Source organism: Ciconia boyciana, chromosome 11 (genome assembly GCF_034638445.1).
Source record: "Ciconia boyciana chromosome 11, ASM3463844v1, whole genome shotgun sequence".
NCBI lineage: Eukaryota > Metazoa > Chordata > Aves > Ciconiiformes > Ciconiidae > Ciconia > Ciconia boyciana.
Window position 1 is genome coordinate 1,795,835 of NC_132944.1, and position 19,150 is coordinate 1,814,984.

The following is a 19,150-nucleotide window of genomic DNA, read 5'->3' on the forward strand; positions in this document are numbered from 1 at the left end:
TAATGATATTTGTGAGAAGGCACATTTTTAATTTTCCATGAAAGCAGCTTTAACTGTTCAACAGAGGTTTCCATCATGTACATGTAGGTAGAGGTTGAAGGTGATTTGGATTCCTAAGTACTATTACATTCAGAAAGCACTGCAAACTTTTTATCTATTTGAAATCCTTAAAAGTTGCCAGATGTTATTAATTTATTTTAAAAAAGATGTTTTGCGAGTAGCCTTTAGTTTAAGTATTGTAAGAAGTGTACTAATCTGATATTCCTCCATTTACACCAATCACATGCCTAATGAATTCCACTTAAGATGCTGAACATATTTTCTGTATTGCTTTTAGTTGGGTCTCATGGCGCATCCATTCAGCATTCTAATATCTGGTCTGAAAACATGTCTCTTTAGACTGTCCCTTAGAATTTTAAGTTGAGAGCTTATTGGAAACGTTTCTAATTATTTTAGACTTTGTAAGTGCAGATTGAGTAGGAGGGAGAAGGTGTAAATCCAACTAAGTTGGTTCTCTTTACCTTTGAACTAACAATTTTATTTTGTCAGCTGATCTCTAGTATCTTTGCAAATTGTGTATCTTCTCTGATTTTTTTGAATGATTCAATAGAAAGAGGAAAGGGGAGACAAGAGGCTTATTCAGGATTTCACAACAGAGCCATTTGCCATCCTCCTGTATATGCCGAGAGGGACTTTATTGTTGTTACAACATCTGGACTGCAGATTATTCAGCCACAGACAGTTCCAACAAAAATTAAAATCAAAGCACTCCATGTAGCTTGTCCTCTAACATGCCGAGGAGTCAGTAAAAAGAGAAGAATGTTCTTAGTATGACTCTCATTATTTCTAAAAACGTTTAGCCCTAAGTGAGAACACCCGAAGGAAAAAAAAAAGCTCTGTGTTTTGCTTTGTTCTGTGCATGGTTTATCTTTTCTCCCTGAGGACCCGTTTTTCCTCCTTTTTTTCCAAAATGGGTGCTTTGATTAGCATACGTTATGTCCTGCCCGTAAGAAACAGCTGAAATGTATAACTGTGAGAATTCAGCCAATAGTATATTTAAGCACCGGTTTCAAATATGGGCACAAGGATTCCCTTTATTGCCATTAAAAGGGAGTATAAACTTTACCAAATGTTGAAAGCAAATCTAGCTTTCGAAAGGCTGCGCTATGACCAGCAGTAACTGTGTGCAAGCGTCCCTGGAACCGTGAAAGAGCCATTACCTCATCCTCTGCCGCCAGCTCCGCCTGCCCTTAAACATTCTGGGCACACATCTCCCTCCCACTGCTACGTGCCAGGAATCTGTAACTGCTTTGCTCTGACAATGCCTGGGTGCGTGCTCAGGATACAGTCGGTTATTAGAAAATGACCCTAGGAATGGAGGAATTTGACTGGGTGAGCAGCTCCCAGGCAAGCATCAGATATGACCCAAATCTGAAGTGGCCAAATTTTGAGGGTGAAAAATGTGACCAGCTGCCTTTGCAGGCATAGAGGACAGTTTGAAGAGGGAGTTGGGAAGGCTGCATGGGAAGCCTTGGAAGAGAGTTAAGGAAAAGATGAGGGGGCACTGACTCTTTCCTCCTGTTTAACAGTTCACATCTATCTACTGAATCGGGGTTTGGTGGATCTGTAAATGAAAAATCTGGAGATCTTTAAACAGTATTTTTGCATTGCCAATTTAAAAGGTATCCCTTTTGAAGTAAATGTGATTGTCAGTGTTTCCCATTTGCAGTCAGCAGAGTTGCAGAAATTGAAGCTGAAGTGCTTCTGTTACATGTAACTGGGTGTGGAAAGAGAATTTAGGGCAGGGACACTAGAAGCCTTAAGACAGGGACTGTTCCTCAGTTTCAAGGACATCGTCATCTTAATGTCTCATTTCTGACTACAGTTGCACAAACATGAAAGCAATACTCAGCCCTGGCAAATAGGTCTGAGAGAGCTGGCAGGTTTTTCATGTATCTTGTCTCAAAGTGGAGTATGTTTTGCTCTCCTGGCAGCTACAAAGTCTTTTCCCTACTCTTTGAGAAATGCAGGGATGCAGTGGGGTCAGAGGAGGTGAGAAAAACCTCATAGAGTGTTTTGGTCCATTTATTTAACGAAAATATTTCCTTCTTTCTTGTGAGGAAGGAAGGAGCGGGTGGGGGGAGAAGCAGGCTGTCCACTGCCAAGAGGGGGAATAATGAGGAGCTACAAAATCTGCTATAGCATGATGACTCAGGATTGTTTTCACTAGCCAGGACATGTCCAGCTACTGCATTGCAACTGCTTGGGGTGTGCTGTATGATTCTCTTCACTGTGCTGACTGCTTTGTTCCTCAGGGCTGATGCTTCTCATACGGAAAAATCCTATTTCTGAAATAGCTTTAAACTCTGTTTTTCCTCCTTTATTAGAATAACCCAGACTTTCTGCTTGGACCCTTTAGCTGCCTTTAATACACTTTTTACAGTTTTATAATCAGCTCTGATTCAGGCAATAATTTTCAGACAAGCCTCAGCATTCAGTAGCAGTAATGTTTGATGCATAATTTCCTAGCACTTCACTAGGAAATGGTGACATAAAGAAACCAATTGATCAAACAGAAAGTAATGGTAGAACTGTTCAGGTCAGTTACCCAATTTTGTGAAAACAGATGTCTACAGAGTTTCCTCTCTTTATTTTACTCCCCCACCAAATAGAACTGGGCACTGAGATCACTTCCTAGTAAATTCTTTTGTTAGTGACATGAGTATAAATTAACTTTCACTGAATGGAGATTGCTCCAGGTAATTTGGTGTAATTGCAAGTAAGCTGTGACCTTCGCATCTGTGGCAGTAGTTTTTTGGTTTGGTCTTGAATGAACCTGAGCAGTTCATTCAAAACTGAGAAGATTAACGTATCATAATTTAGTGGAGAGAAGTCTTCCCCACAGTGGGGGAAACTCTGGGACTCCTGCCCAAACAACATGAATAACTATCTCCCTGTTTCCATGAGATGCAGAGAAGCTGTGAGAAACGTGCTGTTTCTTGGCTTATTTTCCTGACCCAGAGACTCTTTCTTGTAATTACCAGAAGGTGCAATTTACATCTAGTTTTTCTTTCTCTTCATTAAACAGTTGTGTAACATGAGGAAGACACAGATTAGGCTGCCCAGTCAGTTTCTCTTAATTTTTTTCCTTGCAGTCCCTTTCTTGTGTTGCTGCATAGTTGAGTGACCTCTGACAAGTTGGCACTAGTTTGGTAGTATTTTAAGGATATTGGGTTTTTTCTTCTTTCCCAGAAGGTTTAAAATAGGCATAGTGATTCTCTTAACTTCGTTGCTGCAGCAGTAGGATATTCAGCAAAAGGGAAGGAAGAAGGACAAACATAGAAGCAAAACTTAGCTGACTGCCAAACTAAGGAGAATGTTTAACTAGCTTGTTATTGCCAACTTGGCTATTTAAAAATATTTAACTTCTTAAATTATTCTAAGAAAAGTCTTAGATTCTTGCTATTAAAAAAGCCATCCCTGGATTTTAATGTTAAACTAATGCTTAGTTTTGTGACAACTGTAAATATTTTCAAAATGGGATCTCTAGTATCAAAGGCAAGGAAGATAATTTTCTTTTAACAGAGGGCTGGCATCATAGCTGCATTAAATTCTCCACCCCCAACATGAAAAGATTTCTTTGGCAGCAGCACGTTTGTGAACTGTTTGTTTGCAGTGTTGACAGCCTCTAAGAAATGTTTGTAGTTCTGGTTTGCTTGTTTTCTAGATTCTCTCAGCTTATGGTCCTTTCAGTCTAGCACACGTATGTGTGCCCAGACGTAGACAAGAAACCAAAAAGCATAGATGCGCCTTCAGAAATACTGAAATTCTTTCTAGATGTTTCACCAAGCTTCTCATTTTCAGTCAGGCTAGCTTTATCCCCCTTGTCTCAAACAGCTGTAAGAACAGTACGTTTGCGGTTATTTACATTGTGTGAATAAATCCCTAGTTTACCCCAGAAGATACTTTTGGCATTGCTGGGTATTGGAAATCTAGACTTGGGCAAGCTGCTCTCTGTGCTCATTTGTTTATTAATGCTTCCATTTTACAGCTCTGTTACTGGCTGAGCATCTAAAAGGAAATAACAGAGATTTAATGTGGTTTTGGATGCTTGTAAGCTTTACATGTTTAGCAGGTCAGAAATAGGGAAGGCTTTATACACCTTTGTACTGTGGTTTTGTTGAATGTTTCTTTTTGAGGTAGTGCTTGCTGTTCTCTTCTGTTGGCCAGTGTGGACATAGGCACTTTATCCACACTGTGGCTTGGTTAGTACAACTGATTGTGCAGCTACGGGGGGAGCTTGACTGGATTTAAAAAACCAAACCAAACCCAAACCAAACCACCACAACAAACGCCCGCTAAAAAACTCTACAAACACAGAACAACAAAACCCCTTTTTCTCCTAGTTCAGTTTGTCAGGAAATCCTAAACCAGCAATAGGAATGAGAGAGGAGACTGATGCCAGTGCTGGCACTGCCACTGAAGTGCTCACCTAACTACAGCACTTAGGTTTAATGTGTTTGTTTTGCAGTAAGACTGGCTGTACCAGTAAGTCTAGTAGATAACAGTAAATGCTAAGTTTGTCTCGATCTCTTTCTTAGCATCTAGAATCTTACTAAAAGCTTTTCCTCTGCCAAATTCACTTTTCAAATTCACGGCAGTGTTTTTGCAAAAATAGTATTTCCTATAATTTTAAAGATAACATTTTGAATATCTAGATAATACAAAGCCTTATTTCCCAAGTACCACTAACGTTTGGAATCCTTTTGTGATTTAAACAGCAATCTGCGTGTCTGTCCCTGCTCCTACCCTGCCTGTTGGGTTGTGTGAGCACAGTTGTTGACAGCTTTGACGTGAACTGACTTGGGAAGTCAGTCAGCAGATGCTGTTACCCTTCCCCTCTTCAAAGGAGGAGCTGTTTCTGACCGTGGCTTTCCTGCTTTCTCAAACTCTGGCAGGTCTCGAGAACCTCTGAAAACAGAATTCAAGCAGGGGAAATGTCAAACCAGGGACTGGAATTATGTGATTTTGACAGTCCATATTTAGTGATTCATGGAGATTTAGGGCTGTTTTTTATCATTGGCAATCCAAATTTTCTGCACCAGCTAGCTGGCAATTATCTTTGCATGTTGACGATATTCTCACATGGTGTAAATGATTGTAATAACATGTATCCTAAAGTTGTCTCAGTGGTTTCTCTGACCAGGTGAAAGTTAATTGAGACAAATAATGACACATTCAGAATTACAGATGTCTGGATGACTGCTCTCCTTACTAATTTGCTCATGACAATAGAAATATTAGGAATGCAGTGTTTTTCTAAAGATGCTGTGCTGCTTATATACATGAAGATTTTACCTTTTTTCTTTTTTTTTTTTTTTTTTTTTTTTTTCCTTTCTATACATTCCTAACTTGGATAAGGGACACTTCTCTCAGGAATGTACCAGCTTTGATATTATTACCCTATTTATTGTTCTTCTTTTCTCTTCTACCTCATACTCCAAAGGAGAGTTCATTCTTAGGAGAGCCTTGCACCTCACTTTATTAGCAAAACTCCGGAACATACAGACCTTTTTGTGATTTTTCCAGATTCAGCCTGCATAGCTGTTAAAGGAGAAAAAAACCAAACAACTCCTTCTCAGCTTCACAAGCTATAAACCCCCAACAAACCACTACTCTAATGAGATCTACACAAATGTCAGCAAGTTATATGAACTTCCATTGAATTTATGCTTTCGGTACTGCACGTAGAACTTGCTGAGTAAATAAGCCATCTCCTTCTAGTTAGCATTAACGCCTAGGAAGGAAAGGCAGGATACTGACTAGAGGAAACAGCAGTCATGTGCAGGGATTTACCGTTGTCTTGGCTTTTGAGGGAATGGGTTTTTAGGGGGGCTGGGGTTTGGGGTTTTTTGCTCTTTGTTTTTTTAACTGTTGTCTGTGTGTGAGTTTGCACTCTTCATTCCTGGAATTTGCTTCCTCTTAAAGATGTCAGTTTCCAAAAATTGCTGCAGGATCCAACAGGTCTTCAGAAATACACAAAGACAACATTTGTACTGGATATGACCAGTGCTCTCTAAGAAGCATGTTTATTAAATACACTGTTTTGATCTGCTATTTTGAAGTTTGCATTACTTTCTCCATCGATGTTTTTCCCCTAAAAGTCACTTTAAACCATCCTAAAGGTCTTGTTATTAATCAGTTTCTGGCAAATTCCTTAGCCCTTTATGCAACATCTGAGAATCTTATGTAAATATGTTTTTGCACATCTTTTTGTGTGAGTTGATTTCTTTTTTTTTCCTTCCTTTGAGTAGATTCCTTTTGATTTGTTTTGGTTGGGGTTGGTTGGGTTTTTTTGGAGATAGAAGGCATTTTTAAGCTTTATTTTAGAAGCAATCCTGTAAATCTCAAAAGTTCTCTAAATATGTATATCATCAGCTATGTGAGGTGCTAGCTATAGAGGGTGTATTTTGGTATTAGTTAATGTATTCAAATCAGAAAATAAATGCTCTGCTTATGCAGCTTCCACAATTGCTATTTATAGACTTCTCATCTTCCCTGTTATTGGTAGGTGTAATTAACAAGCCATCACTGGGAATTTTCCTAATCGCAAAAGACTCTTAGTTGTAAGTACAAAACAGTCTACACTCAATTCTGAGTAGGCAGAAATGAGGATGACTTATGTCATATATCCTGTCTCATGTTAAATCCATGACCCTTTCGTGTCCCACTCCCTTCTGCATCCAGTCATACACCTTAGGAAAATTAGGGTTTGGTGAAAAAGAAAGTTTGTCCAATTTAAAACAGCTGGTTTTGCCAGCAGTAGAATCCCTGTTTGCTTGTGTTGTCTTTTAAAACCTGCCCTCCCAGAAACCCTGTCAGCTACCTGATATTTTTTGCCTTTCATTGGGAAGGAGCAAATGAGTTTCCGGTAGTTTGCTGATAGTCAACACCACAACCTACATGTCTGTCCTCTTGGTGCAGTTAAGAGGCAATTCCTTCATGCTTAGTAATATTTGAAGTTTGTGATGTTGGGAATGACTTAAATTTCCATGAACCTGTTTAGTTCTTCAACTTCCCTGAATTTGAAAAGAGAGAAAATATTGCTTGTGTTTAAAGACAGAGAGGGAAGGCACCCTTGTGTACATTTTTCTCTTAACCTATTGTTAGCTTCCCTTTTTAAGTCAAATTTCATTGGAAGTACAGCACTTCAGAACACTCTTACAAAGTCACCATTTTCTATTAAGTACTTTTCTTGTTGAATAAGATAATTTCACACCTGGTGTGGGGGTGGGAGGGAGCCTACAACAGCAATAAAACCCCCGAACCTCCCTAGCTTGCAAGGTGATTAAAATTTTTAAAAAGGAGATTGTTCTTCTAATAAGCTGTTTGATAAAATTTAGTTCATATTAAATTCAGTTTCTTGGTCAGGAGTATTGAATGAATTCAAGGTTTCAGATCATCAAAAATAGAAATATGAAGAAAATTTTGTCAGCAAGCTAGACTTCCAGAACAGAAACCAAAATTAGCATTTATGAGCTGAATGGGAAGCTAGGAAGATACCCATTGGACAAGAAAATTTTTCTTCCTCTGATATTTAATACCCACATTTAGCCACAGAAACTTACTTTATTTAGAACTGTATTTGTGCACATTCCCATATAACCCTTAACCTTCAGGGTTCAGGTCACATTTTGGTAACAGGAAAACTGAAAACACTGGAGGCTGCCTTGCTCAAGGAGTGATACCCTAACAACTACAGAGTGGTACCAGCTGTCTCTGGCTACTTGTCCCTTATGCCATCCTTTAGAATATACTCTATTGTAGACTGTCATTACTTGGGGTGAGGTACCAAAAGACCACCTGAAGCTATACGTTCTGTCATTAAGAACAATTATCCTGCTAATGCTTGCTCTAAGAAAGCCTTTACCCCCCCCCCCCCCCCGTTGTAGTGATGACTATCGGAACCTTCAAAGAAAGATCAAAGTAACATTATGGAAAGTTACAGTTCTCATCTCAACAGGTAGTAGAAATTCTCTAGAGAAGCCCTTTAATTCTTGAGTTCTTTATTTTTAGGAGTAGCTCTGTACCGGCTTAGTCTTTGGGTGCTTGGCTGTTGGCTGGGGTCAACCCACAGGTAGCTCTACAGTTGAGGTCAGTCATATTCTCTAGGTTTACAGTTGTTTTTCTAGAACAGAACAACAAAGTTAACAGTTTTTAGAGGATAGATTTCAAAATAATATGAGACAATTTTATTGATCTCTAGTTGGCAAATTCAGTGGGTAGGGCCATGAATTAGAAGAATTAAAGTTTCTTCACTCTGGAAATGACTCTTAGAGGTTTGTTACTCTGAAGTTTATATCGCTGCTACTACAGTTTGACTTATCAAATAGGGAAAGAGTAGTCTTCGTTCTTACAGTTCAGAGTTTAAATTTCTTCCACGTTACAACTTTTGTAACAAATTGGACTACTTTCAAATAATCCTAGACTGCAAAACTTCCTGATGCTTCACTTCAGCATGAAGAAAGTATCGATGGAAAAAGAGCTTTTGGCTGCCAGTGTATTGCTAAATGGATTTTTAAGTCTGTTTTGGAGATTTACATAGCCTGGTTTGAAGTTTATTTGAATAAAGCGTTTTCATATTGCTGAACCAGAAGCAGAGCTACTTATGTGAAAAAGCAGACCCTGACTTGTAGAATTATACAACTACATAGGAACTGATGCAAAATAAATCATGTGTCACCCTTGTGATGATTTTAAATGTTCAGGCTTATGGGAGTGGTAAGAATTCATGTTGTGTTTTAGTACAATAAGTAATGATCCGGCATTTTCTATATCTCAAGTAAAGGTGATCTTTGGATCAAGTTGTGCTTTTTGATAGTGTTCTTTGTTTTCAGTTTTGACAGTTGCTGGAGAGGAACTCTCCTAGATTTGTACCGCTCTGAATTTTATGGACAAATGTAGCTCACTACAAGGGGGATGGAGAAAACTATTCCTGTTTATATTGGATGCTGTGAATTTAAATTCAGAAAGATTAAGAATTCTGAAATACAACTCAAAAGCATATGAACGTAGCAGTTACATTACTTGAAAGAAAAAGGATGCTTTTTGAGTAGGAAGGAGATTCATTTTACAAGATTGTATTTAGAAGATGACCGTATGTGTAATCTTATTTCAGATGAAGAGAGCCACAAAGCCTGATGGAAGAAATTGAGATTTGAGAACTCCCTTTTGATTAAATTAGATATATTCCTCTGATCTATCTGACTCTTAATAGGGTATTAAGTGTATAATAGTGTAATGTAAAAGAGTAGGAGAACTGAATGGTGATGTATTTAGTAATGTTATTTGCAATTAAAAACCCTGAGGAAGGGTTATGGTTGTATGATCAACCTTGTGTAAAAATAGTACGGTCACCTTGTCCTTTGAAATTGATTTTGCTTGCCTTAAAGGAAATATCTTTCGGGTCATCCAGCATGCTGCAAATAATTCACTCTTACAGGTGGACATTATAATTCCTTACAAAATAAAGATGATGATGGAATTACTGGTTCTGTAAAGATATCCCTTTAATATCTTTAAAAGAAATTATGGTTGTCTGTTGTGTCACACCGCTGGAAGATGCAGTGCACAATATGTTCTGTCAGGGGAATTTTCCATCACTTTAAAATATAAGCAGCATTTGCCTTTATAAGCAGTAGATTTATTGCCAGAAACCCATTCCATCCCCAACCCTCCTCCCCAGCACACACTTCTTAATATGTTAAAATGAGTAGCTTTGGCTTGCTTTGTTTTGACATCTGAAAATGGTTACAGCTAAATCTGGAGGTGATGTATAAAGATATGTAAAATACTGCAGAAATTATGAAGGTGGTTGTCTGAGGGAGGGAAATCTGGGGCAGTGGGTGTGTTAAAGGACACGAAAAAAAAAATCTAAATTAGATGGGAGTTCCACTGTTTTTAATAGCTTCTTTTTGCATGACTGACTATATTTTTCCCTTATTTTTTGCATTCTCAGCTTGCAAGTTATACCTCTTCAGATGCTTTTGTTCAATGAGTTTAACTTTTGACAGCAGGGGAGTAGGAGGTCAGGGGTGTTCTTTGTTTCTTCTTTCTCATCGGCAGCTTTTTAGTTCAGTTTCTGGAAGGTACATCTCTCCCAGCAACAGGAGTGTTTAGTAGCTGATGTTGGGCTTGTCTTTTGCATTGACAAGTGTTTTGACTTTCATGGCTGAAGCTCCTTGCATATAAAGCTTCTCTTTGGAAGGGTTATGGAGCAGGGAAATGTGTAATAACATGCAAAGATGCGTTTCAAAGGTAGTAAGCTATTAACAGTGAACAGATGTTCTACGTGATGGTTACATTTATCCTGAAACTATACTAGCCCATGCTAGTAGTATGTTAGTCAAAAGTGGTTGGCAAAATTGTAAAATTTTGATCAGATGCCTTCAGGTCCAATGGAAGAAAATTAATAGTTTTGCATTCTCATTTCTCCTCAGAAAACCTGAAAAAGGAGTCCAGTACCTAATTGAGCGAGGTTTTGTGCCCGACACTCCAGTTGGTGTTGCCCACTTTCTCCTGCAAAGGAAAGGTCTCAGCAGGCAGATGATTGGAGAATTTCTGGGAAATCGACAAAAACAGTTCAACCGGGATGTATTAGAGTGAGTATTGGGGGCGGGGGAGGAGGTAAGCATGTTGTAATGTTCAAGTAAGATGTTTTGTCAAGCTACAGGTAGTAATGGTCTCTGAATGTTTTGTGCTTGTCTCTAGATCTAGTTCTGACGGAGGGGGAAACCAGACTCTAAGAGTTAAGAAAGAAAACATGCACATGAGCAGATATTTATTTCTTTGCTTTCCAGCTAAGTTACTGTTTCTGTTATTGATTCAGCAAGATAATTATAAGGATTTATATTCCCTGTAGTCGTGTACATTTACTCTAAATTTATGTTTTAATTTCATTGGCGTTAGAGTATGTTATTTCGAAGTCTTTTTCCTTCCTCAGGCTCTCTAATAATTTACTGAATGAAACAAAATAATATTTTATGCAACATAAGGCTTCATCAGTAACAGAACATGAAAATAATTATTACAGCCAAATGGCTCAGATGTTAGATAAACAGGGATTTCAGTGTGTTCAGGCATATGCTGACAAGATCTATACAAACTGTTCTTTTCCAAAAGATTAGATAAACAAAAGATGTTTTAAAAACCAAAGAAATTCAAAGCAGAAAATTAGACTTTTAGCAGCTTAGTCATAAATTTCTAAACCTTATATACAGAGTTGACCAAAAAAGAAGTTGCTTTATTTTAAGAAGGTCTTCATTTAAAACACATATTCTTTGGGGGCTTTTTTTTTTTTTTTTTTAATCTGATATACTGACCTGTAAACATGAACACATCTTAGTCCAGTTTTGTTCAAGGAATTGTATAAAAATTTAGTTAGCCGTTTAACAAAACTGCTGAGAATAAAAGCAAAAAAACGCCACATTTTGCCCATTAAGGAAGACTAGGAAAAATTCTGACCACAAGTTCTAACCAGAGTACAATGAAAGCTGTACTGAAATTTGCATTGGTCTATAGATGCAGTCTTTCTTGAGGACTGAATGTTGATACATAATATTGATACCATAATATAGATACATCGCACAAGTTTTAAGGTTATGGTATCACGATACAAAGTGTCTGCCAACACCTTATATTTTCTTTGCATATTTCTTACAGACTGCTCTCACTGGCTTCATACTGCAAAGATGTTGGTCACATTCTCTGTAGTCGTCCTGATCTTACTATTATGCTGTCAGAACTTATGTATCTCAAATTGCAGGCTTGAACGCTGTATTAATACAGCTAATGGCATGTGTACAGATGCCATAGACCTTTTTTTCGAGGTTTTCTCTTTCTTTCCTGTGCCTTGTTAAAGGCTTCCTTCTTATAGTACAGTACCCAGCAGAAAGCAACACAAGAGCCTCTGTAGCAAAGCATGCAGCCAGCCTTACAATACAGAGTAATAGAATATAGCTTGATTTTGGTGCAGTCCCTATTCAGCATGAGTCATTATTAGCTATCTGTAACGATCATCTGGATTTTGCAATTATGAGTCAGACTAGGGTGAAAACTTTCCAAAGAGTGTATATTTTCTAATTTTTTAAAAGAAAACAGTACAGGTCCAGGACAAGATGGTTTATAATCTTAGATCATGCATTTTGTGATCTTGAACAAATCGTTTGCCCTCACCGTCTCAAACAGACTAGCAGAACATGGGTAAGTAGAAGTGTGTCTCTGCTAAGCCAGGTGCTGTACCTGTGATGAGGTAAATTGTTAGGAGTAAGGTCATAATCACCTACCTACAACCCCACAACAGTCCTTTTGTTGAAATTAATCTATTCTTAAATAAGCTGTTTCAGCTATGCTTTGGGGCTAGCAACACCCTGTAAGTGGTGAAGTTCTCTTGATAGTGTTCTGAACCTTGCCTGCAAATAGGAACAAGCTATTTTTTCTTAAAAAGAGACAATAGAACAGCATTTCATCTTAAATATTGCATTTACAGATTGGAGGTAGATTTTGTCGAACTGATAATAACTCCAGGTTGTTACATAGAAAAGATATTTTAACAGATGATCCTTTTTCTGTTACACAATTTAATGTCAAGTGACTTGATTTGTGTTTAAGTTTCCCAGCTCCTGTAAATTAGGGTGTTTCAACTGTTTGAAATCTTCTTTTCACTGGAGCTTAGGAAATACTCAAGAGTAGCTTAAATTTTTGACCAAGAGCTGCATTCTGGGCCTATTGTAGTTGCTACCTGGTGGTAGCTCAAGTGTAAAGGCATTGTTTGGGTGGCGTGGGGCCGGCATTGATGTGTTGTCGTGGCCAACATTTGGGGCATATCAGACACGCTTCCTGAAGCTCTGCTGTTCTGCAGTGAGCGTCAGCTTTCTTTCTCTGCCTGACCAAGGAGTGCTCTATGTAATAGAGAAGTAGCTGACCTTCTACTGTGTCTTGACTTTGCATTAGAAAACACAAGTACAGTCACTGAAAGAAAGAATAAAATAAAACCATCATAAAGGAACACTGTTAAAAGCGAGAGGGAAAGCATGGCATTCTGTTGCTCTGTACGGGACTCCATCATTTCAGTCCATTACACTGCACAGATATGTGCAAGAGTACAGGCAAGTGGTACAGTAGAGAACCTAGGCAGTTGTAGCTGCGCTGACCCAGAAAATGGTATGTTCCACTCTTCTTGCCTAAATTTTGTGGAGAGGTGGTAAGCAGGGGATAGTTCCCAGGAAGAAGTTTCAATTATCTGCCCGCCTAAAGTGCTGAAGCCTAGCTGCTTCTTGCCTTTACCTGCCTGGGACATGTAACTGTAATAGTGAAGATGTGGTCGTTCAGCACAGGCTCATTCACCCAGAGTACATATGTACTCAAGTTCTCCTGCAGTGACTAAAGTCCATTTAATCATGTTCTCTTTATCATTATGATCATGAAGTTATTATCAAGGATTATCATTTTGTTAACTATTGTTAACAAAAACTAAACAAGTGTGTCTGATCTTACTTACTTTCATGTTTTCATTTGCTGTAATGACCTAGCTAAAATAACTTTTTCCCTTTTTTGTCATTATATAGCCACTAGAAAAGTTTTGTTTACTATTTTGAAATATTTGCAGAAAAGTACGGGTTCCAGTTAAGAACATTGACTATGGTGGTGTATCTGCTCTCTCCATAGTTCATATAAAAGATTAAGACCCCTCCCCATTATGTTGCTGGCCAGCATGTTTCTGGAGGTACTTAATTGCTCTAATTACTTCATTTTGACTCCAGCTTGTCTGCACATGTGCTTTACACCTTTGAAGGAGAAAAGAGCTTTTGAAAGTGTTACAGAACTTACAATAGGTGGGAAGACTGTGCACATTATTGCAGAACTGATAACAGGTTTTTAGGTGTGGATTGGAAAGGGTGTGAGAAATGCCAAGCCTGTTTGTTTCCTTGAGCTTCTGCATAAAGGGAAAAATATTCAAGGCAAAGTGAATGAATTGCTTCGGTATTAATCTATGTTAGCTACAATGTTACTAGGAGAAAAATGGAAGCTACTCTAATTTATCATCGTATAAGCTATACATGTAAGAAAAGGCTTTTAAAACTGCATTGTGCTTTCTTTCTGTGGTTTCTGCATTACAGTGCTGTTACTTGCAGTGATTCATGTCTGGTTATTTAAAAACTAAAAGCTAAGTTTAAAGAAAGGAAATTTATAAGCTTCTGATCTTAAAGTAGTCTTTAAACAAAGTATTAGAATGACATTGTTGATTATATTAAACTGGTTCCTTTTTTATTTTTTGTCAGCACTGTGTTTTCAGAGCAAGAAAGTAATTATTTCTCCATAAATGTTAACTGAAAGACATGGCAGATGATGGGGAGATGAGAATTACAGTAATAGTAAGAGAGTATCCAAACAAGATAATTATTTTTTTTTCTCCGTATGTAAGAACATTCCTAGACACAGAAGCCATTTGGTACAGATTACTGTGCTTGCTGCAGGCTGTTCGAGATATGATATTTTGAGCAGTATAAACTATTTATTATTATTATAGGCATTGTAATATTTGATTGGCCTGGAAGCACAAACCCAATAATTATTCTTGGCAATGGGATGTCACTTACCTTGGTCAGACATTTGTCATTCCAGCAGCTTTTCTGTTAAAAAAAAACCAAGGGCCTGCTTACATGTACACATTCACCTTGATCCATTATGTGCAATCCTTCCTTCACAGCTTACCTACAATTATTGCAATTGCTGCTGAATGTTTCAAAAAACTCCATGAGTCCTCTACAAGAGATGGAAAATTTGAAGGTTTTTTGGTCTCGAAATCTTACCTTTGGTACTGTGGTGTTAGAAATTAAAACACACAATGGCAATATGTTTTTATCCTAGCTGTGTTGTGGATGAGATGGACTTCTCAACAATGGAACTGGATGAAGCACTCAGGAAATTTCAGGCTCATATCCGTGTTCAAGGAGAAGCCCAGAAAGTAGAACGGCTCATTGAAGCTTTTAGGTATGATGCTGAAATAAATTACTCAGTCACCAGAAACCTGCTGTTGTCTAACAGTCATACTGGAGAACTGGGGAAGTTGAGTATATCTGAGTTACTTCCCTGCTTATTTGCAGTGTCCTTATGAGCTACACACGGTTTCAAATACAGCATGTCGTTTGTGGTGGTTTTGCTAACCACACAGGTTAGCAAAAAACTTCCTTATGGAACAGGAAGTTTTATTTGCTGGTGCTGTTCATGTATGTCACTTGTATTAATGTAGCGAGGTTTCTCAATTAAAAGTTCTTTCTGGCATCAGTTGAAAAGATATTCAAGGATTTTTGAATGTCTCTAACAATGTATTTGGATATAATAGTTTATATGAGTGGAATTATAAGACCATTTACATTTTAGAGTATATATGTTCTCAACCTTTCATTAAACATTTCAACAATAGTGGAATAAAGAGCATTAACTTATTAATACTAACACAAGCATACTTTATCCAGGGCAGGATGGGATGTGGCATCGTGTGGCAGTAAGCTAAAATCGATGCTGTATTCTCACCTGGTGTCAATGGGTATTACTCACTGAAAAAAATTAAATACTGAAGTTAAAAGCTCAGAATCTGTACAAAGAAGTGAAGTTACAGTGGTAGTAGAAAACAAAAGCCTTCCATATTCTAGGATAGGCTTATGAAAATATGTGGATGGAAAGCTAAATATGTGTATGGAACGCAAATAATAGCTTGCTCAGCCTCTGGAATGTAGCAGTTGGTTTATTTGGTGGAATTAGAATAGTAATTCATAGCTCTGACAGCTTCCTCTCTTTGCTTTTTTACAGCCAACGATACTGTATCTGCAATCCAGGTGTTGTGAGACAGTTTAGAAATCCTGATACCATCTTCATTCTAGCTTTTGCCATCATACTGTTAAACACAGATATGTACAGCCCAAATGTGAAACCAGAACGCAAAATGAAGCTAGAAGATTTTGTCAAGAATCTAAGGGGTAAGCAAACTCTAACGATGAAGGTCATGAAAGCTTTCCCCTGTAACTGTCACTGGAGGGACACCGTGTATCTTCTGGGAAAAAGACAAAATACAGGACACTTGATTGTGTTTTCACCTGACTTAAAACTACTGTCATTTTTCCAGGCTTTAGTTATTTCTAGAATAGCGAAAACAGGATTAAGCATATAGTATTTTGTCATTTTTATCTTGTCTGTCTTGAGTGGATGTATTGTCAGGTCCTTTTATTGCCATATATGTGTATATATATATATAAAGGAACAGAAATCACTATGCCATGATGAGAACTTTTGGAAATAAACTAAAGATGTAAATTCTTGATGAGGAGAAAAAAAAATCCCAACTCCAAAACCTTCCTGAAAGGTATACAGTAAGTAGCACTGATTTGATTTCTTCATTGGTATATTTTCTGATCAAGAAACTATTTGCCAGGCTATGGCACACCTAAGCTTGCAATTAGATTGCGAAAAAAATACGGATGTTTTTTCAAATTTGTATCTCAGATCTTTCTATCCTGGTTCTTTCTGGTGAAAAAGAACAGATTTTTCTGAAGTATCAGCTCAGCCAGTGCTCAGCTCTGCCTAACAGGAAGTAGTCACTGTAGAGCTGAGGAGGACGATCGCGCATGAGGAGATGATACTGCCTGTTGTTCCTGGGCCCTCAAGGCAGAATGGATCAGACAGCATTTACCTTTTATCACAGAAGAGCACTCAGATGTTAGAGAAATAAAATGAGGCTGAAGGTCCCCATCCCTTTTTTTCCCTTACGATAGTTTGTGCCCATAGGGGAAAAAGCAGCTTTTACTATAGTTCCATTACTATGTGTTTGTACAAAGGCCAGGAAAATTGCCTGCTCAGTCATTGCAACCCTCTCCTCCTCCTCCTCCTCCCCCTGCTTTTAAGCACAGAATAAGCACAACTTAGTGCACAGTCTCTCTTCTTTTGGCAACAACGGATGTAGCAGAATAGGCCTGTTACTGCAGGCACCAGCCAGTACTGACGTATTGTTTAACAGCCATTTTCTCAGTGATATCTAGAAGTGGGCTGAATGGCAGAAAGACAGAATCAAGTTGCTTAATATATAAAAATATATTGGCGCATCTCGGATGCATGGCAGTTTGTATTCATGTGTGCGTGTGGTACTTCCATTTTAGTACTAGTAAAAACAAAATACTTGTGGTGTTCTGGAATTTCAGATCTTGAAAGTGAAAGTCCTGTTTGGTGATTTTATTCCCTTAGATCTATATAAGACAGCAATGAACGATCTATGCTTAGCAGATGTTTTAGCTTAGCAAAATTTAAGTTAGTGTTGAGATTTTATCATAAAGTCCACAAAGATTAAAAAAGGCCTGATACTCATTTCTTAGCATACTGTTACAGTTATATTTGTTGTATTAAATACAGTACATTCTCGCTGAGCTCCAGCCCAAATGCCAGCAATTTTTTTTTTATTGTAGGCATTTTTGTAACAGGCTACCTTGCCTGTAACTTTAAATGACTGGATCATAAAGGGTAGTCTGTGGAAGACTTGCTGGTGCGGAGCAGAACAGAGGCAGTTTTGCTTGCTTCTAGTTGCAAAGAAACTGTATTTTATCACAGTATTTTTTATGTGAGCAGTTGTTCTACTGGGTGACAAAATATTCTATTTTGGCTTCTGAATGGGAGATAAGAGTTTATTGCTTTAAAACCTGTTTAAAAAATAGACGTGCATCTCCCCGTCCCCAGGAAATCCAGCTTTAAGTCACTTATTGAAATCGGACTCCTTCCACTGCTACTAAAAATTCAGGATCAAGCATTCAAGACACTGCGGCATTTGTTAGAATACCAACATGCCAATGATAATCACACAGTGCTAAACAATAATACTGTAACTAGGCTGTTTTGTTGGGGTTTTTTTTTCCAGAGTACATTAATTGCTCTTTAAATCAAAAGGAAATATTGGTTAAATTAATTTTACTGGATGTTCATAAGAGTCTCTTGTAGGAAATTATTTTATGAACAGTGTTGAGTAATATTGGGACAGAGGCAAAACAGAATGGTGGTTCTGCTTCCTCCCAGTGGTATACTCCTAGGAGGAGGTCATATGGAGATTTTAGTGTCTATAGGGTTATTTAACTCCTTGGAGCTTTGATACCAAACAGAGGAAACTTAAAAGAAAAAAAAAAAAAGAATTTACATAGGAAATTAGCCTTTTTATGGCTTAGTTTTAGATTAGAGTTTTAAAACAAAAAACTAAACCTGTGTAATTTCCATCAATGTCTTGGCATATTGCGGGCAGCAAGCTTTCGGACAAAAATCAGTGCTTTGGTAATGAGTAACATAACTTCTGCTGCTTTGGTAAGGTAAGCACAAGACCTGCATAGGAGATGTTAGCTGACAGAGTACCGGCAGCTATAAAACAAAATAGCATAAGCAAGTACATCAGCAGTCTTAGGCAGCATTGGCATTACTGTTAGCAGAGGAAGAAAAGATTGCCCATGTCTTTATCCTCTCCTTGCTGATAATCCTACATTGCTGAGAAATAACAGTGTGTGTTAGAGCATTCAGAGCCAGACTGATAACAGAAACTGTTGGCTTCTGCAGGTGTGGATGATGGTGAGGATATCCCACGAGAAATGCTGATTGGGATTTATGAGCGAATCCGCAAACGGGAACTGAAGACGAATGAGGATCATGTATCCCAAGTCCAAAAGGTTGAAAAACTCATAGTAGGAAAGAAACCGGTAAGTTCACTTTGCACTGCCTGTCAGTTACTGAGGAGATGTAGGGCAATGTACAGTATAGAACAATACAGAAGTGTGTTGCTTAGAAGTGTAAATTGGTTGATAAATGGCAAAAGGCAGAAACTGTCAAAATAATAATTTGCTATAAGGTTGGTTTTGATTTTGGAGTATTCACAGTGCAGATGAACTTTGTTGCAGTCTGGTATTCATGAGTGATGATGTTATGAGTCTTAAACTCTTTTCTCTATGTGAAGCTTTACAATTCTGAAATTACACTGAAATATCTGCATTTTAGGCAGTTCTCGTGTTTGTTTCAAGAGAATTGAAGTGTTATAGAGAATCGTATTTCAATATTTACGCTATCAGTTATG

The 19,150-nt window shown here is 37.9% G+C and overlaps 1 protein-coding gene across 3 annotated transcripts in view; it reads left to right on the forward strand.

Moving 5' to 3' along the window:
- Positions 1 to 19,150, forward strand: part of IQSEC1 (IQ motif and Sec7 domain ArfGEF 1) — a 71,399-nt gene that overhangs the window by 28,459 nt on the left and 23,790 nt on the right. For all 3 annotated transcript variants that reach the window (XM_072875736.1, XM_072875737.1, XM_072875735.1), the window contains 4 exons: positions 10,500 to 10,661; positions 14,929 to 15,051; positions 15,871 to 16,037; positions 18,640 to 18,779. In XM_072875736.1, coding sequence (XP_072731837.1) covers positions 10,500 to 10,661; positions 14,929 to 15,051; positions 15,871 to 16,037; positions 18,640 to 18,779 — 592 coding nt within the window. The remainder of the gene's footprint in view (positions 1 to 10,499; positions 10,662 to 14,928; positions 15,052 to 15,870; positions 16,038 to 18,639; positions 18,780 to 19,150) is intronic.